The sequence below is a fragment of the Anarrhichthys ocellatus genome, unplaced genomic scaffold, assembly GCF_004355925.1.
Source record: "Anarrhichthys ocellatus isolate YVR2014 unplaced genomic scaffold, GSC_Weel_1.0 scaffold6, whole genome shotgun sequence".
Lineage (NCBI taxonomy): Eukaryota > Metazoa > Chordata > Actinopteri > Perciformes > Anarhichadidae > Anarrhichthys > Anarrhichthys ocellatus.
In genome coordinates, this window is record NW_022280036.1 from 9770626 (window position 1) to 9790110 (window position 19485).

Here is a 19485-nt window from a genome sequence, read left to right on the forward strand (position 1 = left end):
GCAAACTAATATATACTGTGTCTCTCTCACGATTGATTGTTTATAGGGATCGTAAAATACTTTTCAGAAATACATTTGTGAGAGTAGCACTCAGTAGTAACAAATTAATAATGAGAGCATTTCATGTAGTGAAATAGGGAATCACTGTGACTTGATAATGTTAGGGTTTATTTCTGTAACAAGGTGATAATGGTCAGAAATATACCAGTGTAATAACGGGGTATTTTATTAATGATAATGAGGGGGTAACAATTCAATAGGCTCCACTCTCCTTAGTTACTGTTGCTACCCCTGTCTTTGATATCACTGTGGGCTGGTTTTCAGTTTTCAGCTGACTTGTTTTAAAATGAAAACTTCCTTTATATTGTACTGACATCAGACCGAGGTTAAAGCTACATATCCCAGATACAAAGTCAGCATCCTCACCAGCTGAAGATCTACAAAGAAATAAAGGAGCTGCATTGTTCTTGTATTGCCAGGTTGCCAAAAAAAAGAGTGTGACAGAGCCACTAACATGAGCCTAAACCCACACTGTGGATCTGTTGGTCCTGAATCTGCATTGTCCAAAACGTAAATGTACATCCTCACAAACACAAAATGTTATTAGCTAAGTGTACGCTCGCTCTTTTCCTTGGAAGTAACACAAGGTTACTACTGTGGGTAGTGAGATAGTTAGCTGGGCATGCTAACATTTGCCGCTTACACAATCCATTTCTTACAATGTGGCTGATTTGCTGAGGCAATAACGGCTCTTACCACACAGCCCCATGCACAATGCTTCAACCTGTGGAGAATTTCAGAGCTTCACACACTTGCTGTATACCTAGTTACAGTTGTTAAGCTAGGATATGAAAATAGTCTCTCCATAATAATCGAGCATAGGGATAAATGGGTAGCCTCATATTAGGGTAAAATGTGCAAATACACTGCTCCTGTTGGAAATAGCCAGAGAAGCTTTGTGTTTAGCCAGTCTAACAATACCGGGGACATGCATAAGCAGCAGAGAAATGTGGTTTGAAACATTTTATGTTTGCCTTGATCCTTTCTTTGGCCGTGAAAATGTTGGAATCCATTGCAACTGACACGACTTAAAGCTGATGCTGTTCTTAGTGAAGAAAAAAAAAAAAGAAGACATGTTACAGTCGCCTTTCAAGCCTGCAGGGGGTGAGCGTTTGACAGTCTGCAGATAGATTTAGTGTGGACTACTTTAAAGCAGCGAACCGTACACAAACGAGGTTGCAAAAAGTTCACAAAATGATTAAGTAGATTGAAAATCTAACTATTAAGCTGGAGATTGTATTTTTTGTAATTCAAATTAACATATTGCTCCTCCATAAAACAGCATCATTACTGTGCTTCATGTCCTCAAAGATTTTGCGAACTACCATCAACATCCACATTAAGCCTGTAGACGCCCTGCTTGGTAACTGGCACCATTGTAGACAGAAAAAATTAACAAAGCACTTCCACTTGCATTACTTTTACATTAAATGTATTTAGCTCTTGCTCTTATCCAAAGCAAATTATGATGAGTGCAGCAGAAAAAATTAGCTTAGGCTCAGGCTGATGGAGCCCTGATAATAGATCTGAGCAAACACTGCTGTAATGTGAGACCTTCTCTGCCAGAAAAATAACTTAGAGGCAGAACAGCGAGATCAGATTTAGACAGGAGCATATTTGCAGGAGGATGTGGCACAAAAGGGGTGTGATACGAGTGGGAGCAGGGGACGCGAGGCATTTCTCGAGGAGATGAGCTTTTAAGTTTACAAGGGAAGGGAGTGGTTGTGCAGTCCTGACTGAGATTGTGGCGTCAGGGAGACTGGGTGGAGTGAGGACCTGACTTTTAATAACACAAAGTGACCAAAAGTGGTGGAGTGGTGATTGGATTTGTTTGTATTGAAGTGGGTGCAGTGTAATACTGCTCCTAAATGACGTGGACCAAGTGTCAGAAGTTTTTTGTTTTTTTTTATTTGCTTTTCATTTTACAACTTTTTGACAGCATGAAGGTGAAATCTCTCATCCAAGATGGTGCCACCATCTTGGAGTAAAGTGTCGTGTCGTGTTTTTTTGCAGACGCTGTTGAGCCGTGCTTTCTGCTTCAGCAGCACACTAAGAAATTGTATGAGTCATGCATGCAAATTAGATGGTGGGTTCCAAGGAGGAGTGCACTATTAGGAATATCCCACTGTATAAAGATGTTACATTTTGAATGGAATAACAATGCAGCCCTCCGTAGTAATGGAAGTCTTCTGCTGTATGTTGACAGTAATGACCCGTTTCTTGTGATTAATTCGGAGAATAGGCAGCAGACGGATAGTGGTTAACTGCAGGGGGCGTCACAGACAAAAATTCGGAGGCATTTTTTTTTTTTTTTTCATTGTCTGAAAGGAAAATTGACACTGAAGAATGGAGGCAGAATTATTTTGGGGGGCTAATGTTGCATACAAGCTGTAATTGACTGTGGCATTTAGAAAATGATGGCACTATTGTTCCAATGTTTCACTTCGCTCTTTTCAGCTTGAACAAATCTTCAAAGTCGTGTGTTTGGTCGGGTTCGGAGGGATAAGACCGCAGCAGATTTTTTTTAGATTTTTTTCCAAGCTGGCAGCGCCGCTTCAGGAATGGCAATGTGGGTTGGTCCACCACTTTGGTCAAGATTTAAATATCTCGGGGAGTAAATCCTCAGAAGCTTAATTAAACCAACAATATTTTGGACCTTTTTACTTGACAAATGAATCATATTGTTAGTCAATTATCAAAATAGTTGGCGGTTCATATTCTGTTAATTGACTAAATAACTAAAAATAAAGTCCTCAGCATCAACTACTGTTGCAACCAGGAACTATTTGGTTGGATCAGTGTGCTGATCTGTATGTTAGCATGGCTGGACTTGAGGTGTCTTTGTTGTAATTACAATATTTTTCAACTGTGGGTAAAATGATGTAATTGATCTGCTTTTGGAAACGGCACACAAACAAGAATATCATCAGCCAGCAATCTGGAGTTTCAGTGTGACGCCAGGACACCACCACAGCTGCCACAACTAACTAGTTTCTATTGAATTTAAATACCACATGAGCCTTTAATTCAACATTACTTACATAATATCTACCCAGACTGAGATGACGAGCTCAATTCTTTGTCCGTCTTAAAATTGGGGAAATTAATTATACATGATGTTCATCATAGAGCTTCACAGTCTGGGTTTTTATATGGATGGATTTTAATCAATGGCCTCCCAGAGAAATCTCACTGTAGAAATACTGCACATGTTCAGCCTTGTCCTGCAGCCTGTTAACAAGGTGTATGTGTGTAAATACATAGCGCGTTAGATCATTATGTTCATAATGCTCTGCTAATTACCAGCTGTGTATTCTAAATGTGGGACCTCCAGCAGGGTCAGGGTTTACTGTTGCAAAAGAACCTGAAAAACACCTTTTTGAATATGATTTTTAAATCTATAGAATATTTAATAAAAACACTGAAAAGGCAAGTTTCCCTTGAATAACTATCAGTGACAAACCACCAACATGTTATGGCCACATCTGCTTGACTGACAGTTCAGTGGCCACAGAAAGTGTTGGTGTACCGATCACATCCACATGTCGCATCATCCTTAATGATGCTCATCTGCACCAAACACTGTATATGTTCTTTGGCAGCAGGTTCTTTGATGGAAATTACACTTTTTGCTTAAACACGTAGGATGTCAGCTGCACAAGATGATCCTCACCGAGCAGCACAGTGGGATGATTTTAACCTTATTCATACTGAAACTCCGGGTGTCCCGGACTAATGTTAAGCTCAGCACATTGAAGTGGTTTCTGAGGATCCTCCACAGACTCTGGTAGTGACATCTCCTTTGATGACCCCATACAAATGAGAGCATGTAAATAGAGGAGCACATCTCCATTGCTTCTGCTGAGTCTTTGAATTGCTTTGCGATACCATTCAAATCCTTCAGATACTAATCAGCAGCATTGTGCGGCCTAATTCATTTCGTAATTCATTTCCCTTCGAGCTTTCTCAAATAGTTCTCTTCAAAGTTTTTGTAACTCAGAAATTCACATCCTTTTTGATGCATTACTGTTAATCAAAAGATGACACAATAATTTGAAATGTTAATAACTGATATGGGCAATTAGGCCTGTTAAAGAATACATAAGAGAACATTACACATCTTATGATGCCACAAAAGAAAAGTGTCATCGCATACACACAAAATACATTTACAAAATTTTGTATTGAGTCGTCATGAGAGTCTTTTATTCTCACCATTTGTTGGATAGATGTATTACTTTCAGGAAGAGCTTGCAGAGATCCCTGCACCAGGATCTAGATCCTCCCAGAGGTCTTCATTATATGAGGTGCATAAAAGCCAGTGCCACTGGCTTTTATGCACTCGGTCTGCTCCTCCTGTGAACTGGGACATTAACATTTCCCACCACACGGACTCCCTCCTCACAGTCAAGGATACAGTAGGCTGCAGAGGTGATAATGAAGGGCCTCCGCTTGTTGGCCAAAACGTGCTTTAAGCCGCCTAGAAGTGATGCCATCGTGGCCCTCCTAAATGCTCTCAAACCTCAGTCTGTTTTTAAGTCTGTGTGTGTGTATGTAATGTGACTTTTTGATTTCCTGAAGCAGACTCATAGATGAATGACAACATTCTCCTTTCTTTGTATTTGTAATGTCTGAAACCAGGTTTGGCAGTGTGGCGGCAGTGTTGAGGTTCTGCCTTGTGCTCGCATCGCCCACATAGAGCGTGCTCATAAACCCTACACGGACGATCTGACGTCTCACGTGCGGCGAAACGCCCTGAGAGTTGCAGAAGTGTGGATGGATGAGTTTAAAAGCCACGTCTACATGGCCTGGAATATTCCCATGGAGGTGAGTTACTCATGTTGTTTTTCTAATTAGTGCAAGTGACATATCTTATGTATTAACTTTGTTGAGTTCCACATTGTAGCACATTGTTGTCACAATACAGCTTTTATCTGTGTGTAGTCATCTACAACACAAAGGTGTCATTATCGTAGTGTTTCTGTTTTAGAAATATGTGACTGTATTTGTGTATTTTTTTAACTCTAACGTGTGAATTTCTGATGAAATTTTCATTCATACAAAGAAACACTAGCATTTGCAGTACAATCACTCAGCAGTTGTATTTTTTTTTCATTTGAGGGACTCTGATGTATAATCAGCAGCTCATTTCCATTCAACATTTTTTTTGCAGAAATGTTTTTACCTTTTGGCCTCGACTAGATGGGTTGCAGTAGATATGCTGACAGGAAATGGAGAGGGAGACATTGACGTAATGTGGCATGCATCTTAACCACGAGGCCACTAACAGATTCCCTCAGTTTATCTGTATTAATGAATTCTGAGCTGTGGTCGCTACTAAAGGACCTTTTTTACTGCAGGGCCTTATGAGAGTAGGACATGATTGGATGTGCAGGGACATAAAATCTGGGTAAAAGTCAGTTTATTACATTAAATCAATCTAAAAAGTGCTAAAAAGTGTGATTTTTTTTTTTTTTTTTTTTTTTTTGACAAGAGGTCAAAACCGAAACCACACGACTTCATCTGTGTAACTGAAGAGCAAAATGTACCCTCAAAGTGCTGAACGTTTGTTTTGTAAAGCAGAAATCCATCTTTAGCTGTCCTCATCATGATGTTCTTTCAGCTTTGCAGTTTTATTGTCAGCTGAGGTACAATCGTATGTGCTGAACTGCATGAACACAATCCTCAGTATGTACATGTGTCACATTTTTCAAATGTCAGATGTCAGCCATAAACTGGCTGCAGGCTTAATTGACAGAAGGCAGAGTAGGTTTTCTATATCACCTAGACACAGGATTTGGTGTTTGCTGCCTTTTGAATCATTATTCACAGGTAGCATTCACACAGAAGTCCAAGTCAGATGTTAAAAAAGAATGCACAAACCCACAAATATGAATACAGATGATAAATATATGGCACCAACAGGCAGCTCCATTCTGCAGCCGCCTAATCTAAATGTCAGGGGGTTGAGTGTCATCTGTTATCAGCTGCTCTCCTGCATCACAGATGTTTAGTTGAATCAGGCCCCTGACACCTCCAGAAGGCTCAATTTAAATTATTTCGTGATACATACAGAAATTCCTCAATTAAATACGTGCCACAGAATATATTAATACGTAATGTGATTTAATAAAATGTTCTAAATGGAGACATCAGCAGTTAGAAAATTCGATACAAAGGACGACAATAACATTTTAAAAGATGAATTAAAGGATCTGGATTACAGCTGTGACTTGGTAGCAAAATTATAAATAATACAGAGAGAAAAAAGAAAATGTACATAATTAATTTTATTAAATTATGTATTTTTCAACAATTACTTCATTCTTTTAAATCTTTTTAATTGAGGCCTTGTGTTATTTGAGATGTTGAATAAAGACATCTGCAGTGTCAACAAATAAAGTACAAAATGTCTCACAGTTTGCATGAGTCTAACTGACACAAAACGTATATGCTGCACGCTGCCTTGTGTTTTTAAGGTTGTATTAGTGTTAAATATCTGTGTTTTGTGAGACAGATTTTCATTTAATCTTGAACTGGATTCAGTAAATTAAAGTAAATAACCATACTTTGTCATTTTACGTTAAAGTTGCATCCCTCAAAGGCCAAGTTAAATGTTTGCTCACTGAAGCTTTTTTCTTCTCCTGCATAATCAGTTTGAATATGTAAATCCACGTTATGAATAGATGAACATCTGCAGGCAATTCATTCAGTCAATAATGAGGCGTTTAACAGAGTCTGTACTCAAGAAGCATGAAATTTAGCCCCAGCTTTAACCCCCTGAATTAACTTCACTGCTAAATTGTCAGTGTTAATTTACCTCTGAGAGTGTAAAAGTCAACACCGTGCTCAGATGAAGTCCATCTGAGTACACTTTTTCTTTGGAGTACCAGAAAGCCAAATCAGCAACATTTCTCCCACTTTAGCTTTTGAGTTACGAAAGAGGCATCCGTGATGTTGATGATGATACAGCGTTCAACATGGGGTAGATGATAACATGCATTGGTGGAAAAAGTACTCAGATCCTTAACTTAAGTACCCGCTTTTCAAAATTCTGCATTGCGTTTCCTCCTCAAGTAGAAGTACATTCGGAGCTAAATGTACTTGAGGTATCAAAAGCACAATTACTCATTTTGGATAAAATGTGCCCCTCTGACTGATACTGTATATTATGCATGATGTTAGTGGAGTACGCTGGTGCATCAATGTGTTAGAAGCATTTTACTGTTGTCACTTTACATACGGTTTGGTAGTTTCATAGAAATAGAATGAGAGTAGAAGGGACATTGAACTGCTTGCTCTGGTCATTTGACTAGTTCAAAACAAAATGACGATTGTTGTCAGTTATTGTGCTGACAACAAATGTCAGCGGGCCCGTGAAGTGTTTTACACTCACTAGTTTGAGATCTCCCTTTTGGCCTGCCTTCCACACTAAGCCCAGCGTTTTCCTTTTTTCTGTCTCTTGTTGATGCTCATCATGTAGCCTGGGCCTACAATCACATGCAGTTATCAACATGTGTGTGTCCTGGTGTGTTACAAATTCCTCTCTAGCAGAGAAGCAACGGAGGTAGTGCCCAAAACACGCCTCTCCATGCTTCATACTACTCCACTGCATTTATGGTCCTTGGGGAGTCCGTGACTTTCCGCAATTAAGGCTTTTAAAGAAGTCAGCCCGCTGCAATGGCAACGGTAAACATCAAAATGGCTGCTGCTTTGAACATCCTGCAATGCTGATGGAAATGGAAATGTTCACACTACTCTCATTCTATTTCTATGGGTAGTTTAGTTTCTGAGGCCGTTGTTAGGCCCCTCCAAAGGGTCCCAAGATGAATCCGAGGGCTTGTGAGATGGTGAAAATAAGTTCTGATACACAAATCTGAAATTATATATTTTTTTTTCCCTCTTTCGGCCTCAAACAGTTGTGCATGTGAAATTATTTGAAAAGTTTAGATGGGATATTTTAATCTAAACAGTGTATCGTATTCTTTAAGATTATATGCATGTTTTTCTATGTACAATATTAATCTGAAACATAACCAGTAACTATAGTCATCAGATAAATGTAGTGGAGGGAAAAACTGCAACACTGGAATAGTTCGGTTGTTGTTTTTTTAAATCGGACCAGGAAAAAATCAAAACCCTGCAGAAGCTTTTCAAATCCACAACAAACGGCTGCACAATGATTCTCAATGGCCCATTTACTGATTTGCTTCTCCACTAGCTAAAGTTAATCAATTGTATGCTTTGTGTGCATCTGTGTGATTCAATCCGTGTGTCTTTGTGTGTGTGTGTGTGTGTGTGTGTGTGTGTGTGTGTGTGTGTGTGTTTGCTTGCTTGAACCCAGGACCCGGGCATTGATATTGGCGATATCTCTGAGAGGAAGGCACTGAGGAAGAGGCTGCAGTGTAAAACCTTCCGATGGTACCTGGTCAACATCTACCCTGAGATGAGGATGTACAGTGACACCATCGCATATGGAGTAGTAAGCCGCCTGCCTCTTCATCCCAAATGCAATCCAGCGTCTGCAAAAGCCAAAACAAGTCTAAACCGTGCCTGAGCAAATACTTTTAATCCCTTGTGTTGGGATCCGGATGGCTGCTGTCAGGAGCACAAACAGTTCACACAAAGAGGAGGTTTGCTGCAGCAACTTTCACTCTTTCCTTCTCAATTCAGAAGTTACAGAGTAATAATTTTCTGTTAGCTTACTGTTATGAAAATAGACACATATAGATTCATTTAAATATAGATGTAGTATTTCCCACTTGAGGGCTTTGCAGCTGAATTTTATTAGTGAGAGACGCTCGAAAAAGTGACAGCCAATGGGGGTTGGCAGTGTTTCTTTTTGCCCATTCCTAGTTGTTCTCATACAGCTTTATTTCCACTGTCCTCCCACCTCACATCACTGTGGTTAACCCTAATACACAGTGACAAACAGACCGCAATATTATGGCACTGCTTTCTATGTTGTATGGAGGATTTTTTTATTACAAACTGACAAATGGTGCATGAATATGGCGAGGAAATAGACCGTCCTCATTACATTAATTTCCTCGAGTAAGTTGACCTCATTATTCTATATTTGCGACATGCATTTGACGGCTAAGTCAGTCGTGGTGGTTTGAAGAGTCGTTACATGCCAAGCCTCTTTTTTTTTTTTTGTGCAAAAACTTTGACATTTCCGAGGAATGTTTTGAGGTCTAATTTATTCATATCTCTGTCTTCCTCCTCCTGATCTAAAAATGTGGATGAAACGAGGTGCAGGTGGAGGCCAACTTCCCTCTGCAGCTCTGTATGGCTCCGTATTCGCTGAGCCATGCCCACATAGAGCAGTGCAATCGATTCTGAAGGATATCACGTCTCAGTCAGACACACATCACACATTACAGAAACTAAAGATGCTCTTAATGCCATTCTACTTAAAGCTGATGTTGTCCCCACAGGTGTCTCTGTTGCATATTTAATATATCTCCACTGGTAGACCTGAGCTGCCTGTAGATTTTACTGATCATTAGATAGAAGTAGATATCTCCTGAACCAATGGGGAGCTGAATCTTCCCATAGCTGTGTTTGTCTGATCTCACATCTTTACCTAATTCACTCCCCACGCAAAACCACTATCCCTGGAGCTCCCTGCAGAGCAGTTTGCAACTCACAATCAGGCAGACCTTTGTCATGATGCGCATGGATAACCCTCTGGGCCTCAAAGTCTGAGTCATGTTCATCAAGCGTAACGCTTCAGATTTACATTTTCATAAAGCAAAACTGAATTTAAGAGGATTCAGTGTTTATTCACGTTTTCAACCGGCTCAGGCTTCTTCTGTATTTTCTCAAAATAGCCTTTAATATTTATATTCTCTTTATGTGAAACTCAGAGAATATACCAGGCGGACGCTGGTATTAGATGATCATTCTTTTTGCTTTTTTGTTTTGAAACACCTGTCCAAACTCATTCAACCATGTGAATACATTTCCATATCAAGGATATCAAGCACGGCACCGCAGCAGGCTGTGCTTTATGTTGGAATAATAGTTTCCCCTGTAGAGGAAATAATTTACTGCAGAGTTGAAGAGAGCAGGTTGTAGATGCTGCTTCCTCACTCTCACTGTGTTTTGGCAGCGAGCTGGACACCACACAGGAATTATCTGTTAACATTATTCATAGTCTAGTACACAATGTTTTATTCGCCTCACAAAACATTTCCAGCTTTTTTGTTCTTCATCAAGACGGTGTCTAAGGTTGTTGTCAGTTTCCTTATGAAACATTGAATCATGTGACTTAAAGATCACCATCAATACTAAGCATTCAAGACAATATCACATGTTTTAACAGAAAATACTGCATGAACTCGTGATAGATGACCATGAATACAAAAATACATAATATTACAGACATCTTCTCAAGATAATCTTAGTATCCTTAACAATGGATTAACCCATCAATGGGTAAAAAGGTTGAACATCCATCTTTCTATTGAAAGCAACACATTCTGTATTCTTTAAACACAGTATATAGTATAAACTCAAAGTATGAATCTTTCATCTCTCAGAACTTATGGTTAACTAACTAATTTAACAGTCTTAAAGCCCCTGAAGAAATCTTTCTTGTTAAATCTTAAAACATTAAATGTTCATGAATAATTAATTTAACAAGAAAAGAAAACAAAATCTTATTATTTAGCAAGAGTTAAAGAATCAAAAACTCAGCTAATCTGCTTCGTCAGGATTGTGTGGGTGGGTCTATCTTATGAAATATCCCAAACTGTCACGACTTTAGCAGAAAACAGTGTGTTCATGTATAGGACCTCATCATTTATAGTAACAAGCAGATTGAGAAAGAAAAAAGGTTTCAGGGCCTTTAAGACATCTGAAATGTCTCATCTGTTCTCAATATATCCTGTTTTGAGAGCAGTTATAAACAGAAACAGAGTCCTTTGAAAGAAGTCCTCTTTATTGAATAAATTCTGCAGGAGAGGAGTCATGCAACATGTTCCAGCTGTGATGGACTTAAATTGAAGCTCTCACTGGTGCATCCTCAAAGTTAGAAACCCTTATTCACAGTAGCAATACTGACCTGATTGTGAATAATGTCTGGGTTAGTTTGTTCATGCAAACACTGTCATGTCATTGATTTTACCCCTAGACAATTCATATATTTTGTTTCTTTGTTTATTTATCTGTGTTTGTGAATGTATGTGTTTTTCTTTGTCTTCCAGTTGAAAAACTCTCTGAAGAATGATCTGTGTCTGGACCAGGGGCCCGACAATGACAATGTCCCCATCTTGTATCTCTGTCACGGGATGACACCTCAGGTTAGAGCCCTCTATCTCCGCACCACTGTTTTAAGCAACGGGCAGCATAAAGATTTAATATACCACCTCTATATTTTATTTCCATCTCGGTATTTTCTTACTCAATAAAACCCGTTTCATTTTGAAGAAAAATAACCTTCTTCTGCTTTCAGATTGGGTCAAACTCAGTAGCTTTACCTCATAAAACAGGATCAGGTTTTCTATTTTGCCCTTTACAGAAACACTCCTGTTATATATTAAACTCCAGTTTTCATACACCTCCATTTAGGGCTGACATGTCCTAACTGAGTCCAGCTCAGAGTAAAATGCCACGTTATTGACAAAACACAATGTAAAATCCTGTTTTTGTTTTTTTTATTAAGTTAGATTGTACCTGAACATTCATCACTGTCTCCAGCTTTCTTACATCTTTGATAGACTTCAGGATCATTTCAACCGCTTGCTTTTGTTTTTCATCAGTCACTGTCTTGAAAACCGTATCCCTGGACTACTTGTTCAGGACATTATCCCAGCCCAAGATAATAGGCAGTGAGTGTCTACAAATGTTAGCACAGCTTGATCATTTACCTTCTCCAGCGTCTCCAGCTCCAATCGATTCCTCCATCCCATTATGTCTGAGAAGATTGTTTTTAGAGATTGTTTAACCTTTCCGTGACACTTGTAAACTTGTCTTATAGTGTGAGGCTTGACTTACATTATCCCTCAGAAGTTTCACACTCATTACACCTGGTATTGATGTTTTCACCACAGTGCAAATTAAAACGGATTCATGAGAAATCTGTATAATCTTGTAGAATCTCAGTAACACTTTTTCCTTTAAAAACTCAACTTCTACAGTCGGAGACCTAGATAACTTTAAAACTTGCTAATTATAAATCTGTTATATGCTATAAATCTCTCATAAATCCAGGCATTTCAAACAATGGATTGGAGTAGCACCAGCATTCCCAATGAGATTAGGGATCTCCTCTGCAAGACAAATCTAGTCTGCTCTATTTTTATGTTTCAGCGTTACATCATGGAGAGGAATTTGACCCCGGATTGCCTCTAGAATGACACATGTACTTAGCGAATGTCTGCTGTAGTCATTCAAAATGTCACTGAGTTGCTTTGGGAGAGTTGTATCATTGTATCCCAGATGCTGCTGTAAATGCAGTACATCAACGTGCTGAAAGAAAATTGCACAGCGACACATGAAAGGAAAGCGTATTCCAAAGCTTACAATCCAACACGTGACTGACTTTACAAGAGCATGTTGTCAGCAAACATACAGTACAACACTTCAGCTCAAGCGGTAATAAAATATACCGACTTAAGCACGGCAACAATAGAAAGCACAGCCACACACGGCCTGGCAGTCTGCGCGGCTCCCAAAATGAGCAGCACAAATAAAAAATTCACACTCGTCAGACTGTTTAACGTCTGGTGTGAAGGAGGCAGGAGGCTGTTTGGGCGATATGAGATAAGACTAAGAGAAGGATAAGAGTGAAAATCAGACAAGCAGCAGAATAAGCAAACATGACCCTGATTCTTTTTTAATTTTTTTTATAAAAGAACATATCTTGGGGTGCTTTGAGAGCTAATCAAGGTGTTCAAGTTCAGAGACAAGCTAAGGAAATATATAGACTTCTACAGACATAAGTCCCTGTTTGTCTGCTCCGATATGAATCGAACTCCTTCAATAGCTGTTAATCTGTAGTGTTTACTTCGTAGAAGTATCTCAAAATTATTTAATTGCAGCCCTGGAGTATATTCAGTTTACTTTCCACCTCTGTAAGATGCACAATTTAGCAATCTCATGCAGTCCATCCTTGTTTTTTCACGACCTCTAGTTTGTCACTCTGTGTGCACTACAACAAACTAAAGCCAGCGTTACGCCAACAGACTCTGAGCACTGCTCTATCTGTAAATACAATCCACAGATTCCCTCTCTCTTCCCTCTCTCATGCTCATTCTGCAAAGCCTTTTTTTCCCTTTTTGAATACAGAAAATTCTTCTCCTGCCAAATTCCTGAAAATGATTTTCCGTTTTTGTCAGCTACGTAAATATGAGCAAGAGAGGGGCACAATTATTCGGGTTTTCTCACCATTACTGAATTAATAATGAGCTTCTTTTGTGTGCTTGGCTTTTTCTTGTCCTCCATTCATTCAGGATAACTATATAAATATGCATATTTAGTCTATAAATGTCTCTTTCCTACCCAAAGACAACCCAAATGCAATCCTCATTTGCTGCATAGTTTATTACCTGTATGGTCTTATACAGCTCTGCAGGGACCATTATCGAAATGTCAACCACAGCAGTCTCAGCCTACAGTACAGCACTTAGCAGTTTGTTTGTAGCAGGATGTGCTGTTTCTTGCAGAATGTGTACTACACCAGTACTCAGCAGCTCCACATCGGGCTCCTCAGTCCAACAGTTGACGATGACGACAACAAGTGCCTGGTGGACGTGAACAGCAGGCCGCGCCTCATCGAGTGCAGCTATGCCACCGCCAAACGCATGAAGCTCCACTGGCTCTTCACTCAGGTGACACCCCTTAATACAGCCTTCACACATGGTCAGAAAACACAAGGTTAACGTGCAGCTTTCTGTTCATACTCAGTTAACCTCAGTTAAGGTCATTTGTTGGACGTGACAGGAAAAAACAACTGTGGAGGTAGCGTTTAATCATGCAAGTGGTTTAATTTACTGTTTGATGCCTCAGTTCTCTAACTCATTTACACATGAACAGTCATTGAAACTTAATGATTGTCGTCCTTCATTAGCTGTGCTTGCAAAATGTGTTTTAACAGAACAAGCAGCCACCTCACAAAATGCCCCATGACAGCGGGTGAATTGGATTTACTGCATGCTTGGATTTGGGCTCAATAGATCTCATATTGTTGTCTGCCATGCTGTCAGTACAGTGTTAATTATAGCATTTATTCCTCTTTCAGTCAAATATGCATAAAATCCCAAATATGCTTCATATTAGATGCTTGTTATAACCAGTAAAATCATTTTTATGACTATGTCACTGCTGGACTGCCGCTACAAGTGCATGTGTTTGGTTTTACAGCATGTCGGTGTGAAAGTGGGAGAAGTTTTTATAATGCTTGAGCTCATACATCACATATCCTCACACTGAACTTTAAGTGGTTATTTTAGTGAACTTTGCAATATTTAGTACGCAGGATGGGGACATGTCAGCAAAGCTGGAGATCAAGTCCCTGAAATATGGCATCAATTATTGACAGTTTTGACTGCACATGTGCAAAGCGTCAAGCTCAAGCTGAAATTGATTTCCTGATGCAGCCATAGCAACTTTGGGGAACGGGGCACTGTACAAATATGAGACATTTTTTGTTTTTTTCATTCAAATGTTGCACAAAACCGGATTAAGTGAAGATATTCTTAATATTTTCTCAGTGAAATTTGCAAAATTACTTCACTTCCTCCATCCACTGTAAAAACCTCTCATTATCCAAGAATAAGTGATCTTGATAAACCTTGATTTGTGAGAGAAATGAAATATGTGCTTGCATGTATAGATTTGTCATATTGGTAGGGGCTGACTAATAAAGCAAGCACATGTTCAGTGGGTGGGACTGTATGGTTTGTCCTGCTTGTGTGTTTTGAGGGTATGTGTGGGTGATACATTTATATTTTTCTGTAACAAATACAGATTGTTCTGTATATAGCATATAATTAAATCCCTAGCAAACCATAGGACCCTAAATCAAATAACAACCTCCCCACGTGCTATTTGCTCACATATACATTCATCGGCTTGGCTGAGTGAAACCCAGCAGCTTCTTCTGTCAGTTACGTTCCATGTATGCAGGGATTCTGGGTTTGAGTTTGGCCTCGCTCCAGGCCTCTGAATCACCACCCACATCTTTGATTTGTTCAGACATTCAAATAGGTCCAGTGTTGTGTTGATGGAATTTCAGCAGGATTGAGAAACAAACAATCGGCCAATCAGAGCTTTGTAGGCAGGATTAAGAAAGGAATCATCATCCCTCTGTGAAAGAGCCAGAAAAATTGCTACATCCATGGATTGAAATAAACTGCTCTTAGCAACTTCTACCGCTGCATCACTGTCTAAAAAATGAAGTCCACAGAACGATAGGTGACTTGTCCTGGCCGACAAAGAAATCAGCTAACATGATTAAAATGTTCGACTGAATTCAAGTTAGAGAAGAAAATACTCCTCACCTGGTATCAGACTTAACTGAGGTACAGAAGCTATAGACTGTCAAACTCAAATCTGTGCACATTTCTAAGATCGAGTTAAAGTGAAACTGAATGACAATTGAGCCTAATTATTCAGCCCGATAACTCAATAGACCCCAAAAACTCTCCTCTAAATAAGCCATTTGGTGCAGCCTATGGGATTCTGCAGCCAACACCTGGCCTGTACATTCATTCTGTATTTGAAATGTATTGTTGCATAAGACTAAGATGTTACCTGGTTTTGTCTGCTGTAGTATATATACTAGTATTTATTATTACTACTGTTGGTCACTCAGGCCGTAACACCATCAGTGGAAAAAAAACAGGCTGGTCAAAGCTTTAATTATTCCTAAAGGTCGACATTTTTTGATATAGGTTTCTTACCTGAATATCAAAACAAATAGTTACTATAAGACAACTGTAACAATTAAATCTGCAAGCAGGTATGCTGAGGTATACAAAGCACCCGAGAGCCCTCATAACCAAGGACGCACCAACCAAGAGTTTGAGACCATTTCTAAATAGGGTTTAAACAGGTGGTTTAAAGTGTTTCTGGGCTAAAGCACTCTTTTGTAGTGCACACTGCCAAGATCTGATCCAGCCTTGGAAGACTTGGCTGTGGAGCATGTGTCTGCGTCAAACTGTTGAAACAATGTTTTAAAATTGTGTAAAACTATTTCCTAATTTCTGCTCTAAAGTTAAAACCTAAAAGGCAGAAATAAAAATAAATATATTGTGTTCTTTTTCATGTTCTTTTACATAATGGTTGAGCTCAAAGGTAAATTGTAGATCCTGCAAACAGCAGTTAAGCAAAATAATGTTAAATGTTGTTTCCAACGTTTTCAGCTGGAGTTTGGAGTCCAGCTCAGCTCAGTTGTCATGGAGATGGTTCAAATGTTAAAACATCATCGAGTGTAATAATTTAATAATCTCTGCAGTTCACGGCTGAAGCTGGTGTAACCTAGAGCGGGGGTCTGAAACAAATCTGGCTTTTGTAGCTGATTCATTAAGTTAAATAAAAATCCTTGATTCACTGGTTCACTGCTTTTATGGGCTGGCTCAGGACACCACTACATATTGGTCCATAAATGCCCACTTTCAGCAGTTATTACCATCTGTTATCTATAAAAGAAAATGTCTCTTGGACCCCACACACGGGCCAAACTCAGGCCAAAGAGTAATTTGGTTCAGTCTGTACAACCTGTCCAATCTTAAGGTCTTTTTACTCCCAAATCCCTCAGCATTGGAAATCCTGGCGCTCTCCTCGCAGCTCTCCACATTGTATTGACTGTTGAAAGTCTCCTCTTCAGTCGCTTGCCCTTGGTCTGCCCTGACACCGTAATGAGATAATTCTGCCTCATTCGTCGGGGCATGCTGGAATATTTCTGCAGAGCTAATGTGCTCGCTCTATTCAGACTCTGGCAATAGCTGATACAATAAAGTTTGTACATTTTGAAAGATTTAAACAATATCGTAACGGCTTTAGAACTGAAATTGTCATGTCCTGCATGCCTCTGTTTCAATTTATCTTCCACCTCAATACCAGATGATTTTGTCTGTTTGGTTTGTTTGTGTCTGGCTTTCCTCTTTTCTGCGGTGTAGTCTTGAAAAAACTTGGCCCTTGCTAGGAAGAACGCTAATGACTACACTGGCAATTGCAATGTTGTTTTTGCCTTGAAACCTTGTTGATGCTATCTGGTGGGCCCAATGAGGACGGTAGTGTGATTCAGCCAAAATGCTCAGTGCTCAGGGCGCTTCAGCAGCACACATCCATATCCATTCACAGTAGTGTGGGTTTAAAGAAGGAAAGTTATATTGTGCACAAAAATTGTTCTCTCAAGGCCCGCACAATTTTCACCATCCTGCTTTTATCTTTTCAGGGAGGATCCATTCAGAACAGGAAATCAAAGAGATGCCTAGAGCTTGTAGTGAGCAGCGACAATGAGTTTGGCTACCAACTGGCTCTGCAGAAATGCACTGGACAGAAATGGTTCATCACAAACGTGCTCTTTAGCAAATCCTTAACACTGGACTGAAAAGATGAATTTGTTTTTTTTTTGTGTGCACATGTGTGTGAAAGGATAAGAATTAGGAGTCTGACAGAAGAGCAGTGCATTGTTGAACACGATGTCCTCTGATGAGCCGAGTCGACATCACATCGTAAATGTTAAACATTTTATTTTGCCTACAGGATCAGCCATAGTTGGCGGATATTTTGCAGATTTGACAAGGTAGTATATTAGGTATATTTTGTGGTAAATATAGTACGGTCAGATTTCCGTTGACTTAAAAGATGTAATGGGTCCAATATGTTTTTTGTACTTTGTTCATAATTGCTACTGTGTAGCAAGTTCTCTGAACCTGTCCCTGCTGTAATTATTTTTATTTAGTGTCTCAGGTTTGTAGGTTGACTATGCGATTCAGCGGAACAGTTGTGGGAAAATGTTGGAATAAATCTGAAAATTATAGATTATTTTCTACATTTAAATATTTTGATTATTTGTAATATGTAACAGTAAAATAACTGATGTAAACTACTGAGTGCAAGTGTTTTTTTCTGTTCAAATCTTAACAAAAAGGTTTGCCCTACCATTGAAATTAAAAGAATTTGAACTTGGTATCAATCCCAAATATATTTTTGAATGTCAAACATTTTGAATGTGTACGTTGGCGCTGGGTGTTCAATGCACTGCATCTTCAGACATATGCAAATACACAAAACTCAAGCAAAGGTAGAAAACCTCTTCACCGGTCTACAGCGTAACGGAATGCACTGCAAAGTCAGACAACACAACCAAATATAGAAATGTTACAAGTTGCAGAGAACTGAGTTATAAAACAAGTTTCCAGGTGACAATTAAAACTGATGAAGGTACCCATGCACGCGATGATGTAGTTACTCATGATTTTCACCGCGTCTTCCACAGGAGGTGTGGCGTGAGCAGCACGTTTGCAGAGCTGCTGTATCGCCTTTCATGTAGACATGCAGTAGTGTGAACGGCTTTTCAATGTGCACTATATACACTATAGATCAATCATTCAGAAAGTTCAAACTGAAATAAACTTAAATTGCTGGCTAATTCTCCAACATGGTTGAGAGGTGTTCCAAGTGTGTTTCTGCATTGGTAGTATTTTCTCCATATCTGCAAGGCAACAAAGTTAATTGATAGCTTGTCAAGCTGATTATGTTTTCTTAATTTGCATTTGTTTTTTTCTATTTGCGTTTTAGTTGCAGTGTGTTGAACTCTCAAGGCCACCATAGATATGGCTGTTAAAATTACCTTTTATTGAGCAATACAGACTGATGTACACGCACACACACACACACACACAAAGCATTTACAAAATAGAGTCACGGAAGCGGTGTCAGTTTGTAATGACAAATGCAAGGGCAGAAGCAGAGAAACGGGGCTGCTTTCTGCTCCAACTGTTGTGTGCACCTGGGGAGGAGACGAGTGGCACAGCCTGTTTTCAACATGTCAGTCCTCATTACCATCCACATTCAAGCAGAGCTCGGCAAACCATGGCATTAAATATACATGGAAACCCACTTTCATCAAAAGGACCTCCCTCACTAACACGTCTTAATATATGCAATAAGAGCGCCTCTGCATGCTCAAACTTTTGAATGAAAGCAATACAACAAAACAGTATTCCCATGCACATTACTTATGCTTTTAGATGACCTCTCGTACTGATTGGTGAGTGCTCGCTACAAACATTTCTTTCAGCTTTTAAAAGGCTGTAGATAGGGAATCTGTGTGTATATTTGCTTAATATTCTATTATCATACATACATTTATCACCCTTGTTGATGTAGAACATCATCTTGTGCCACAAAATGACTTGAAATAGGGTTTTTCATCAATTTTTTAGGTTGGCACAAAGTACACTGCCG

General features: G+C 39.3%; 1 protein-coding gene across 1 annotated transcript in view; it reads left to right on the forward strand.

The window, feature by feature from the left end:
• galnt18b (UDP-N-acetyl-alpha-D-galactosamine:polypeptide N-acetylgalactosaminyltransferase 18b) overlaps positions 1–19058 on the forward strand; it is a 76929-nt gene extending 57871 nt beyond the window's left edge. The window contains exons 7-11 of the mRNA XM_031846149.1: positions 4702–4887; positions 8405–8542; positions 11274–11369; positions 13734–13898; positions 17468–19058. Of these exons, the coding sequence (XP_031702009.1) occupies positions 4702–4887; positions 8405–8542; positions 11274–11369; positions 13734–13898; positions 17468–17623 (741 nt within the window). The 3' untranslated portion in view covers positions 17624–19058. The remainder of the gene's footprint in view (positions 1–4701; positions 4888–8404; positions 8543–11273; positions 11370–13733; positions 13899–17467) is intronic.
• Positions 19059–19485: the final 427 nt, after the last annotated feature.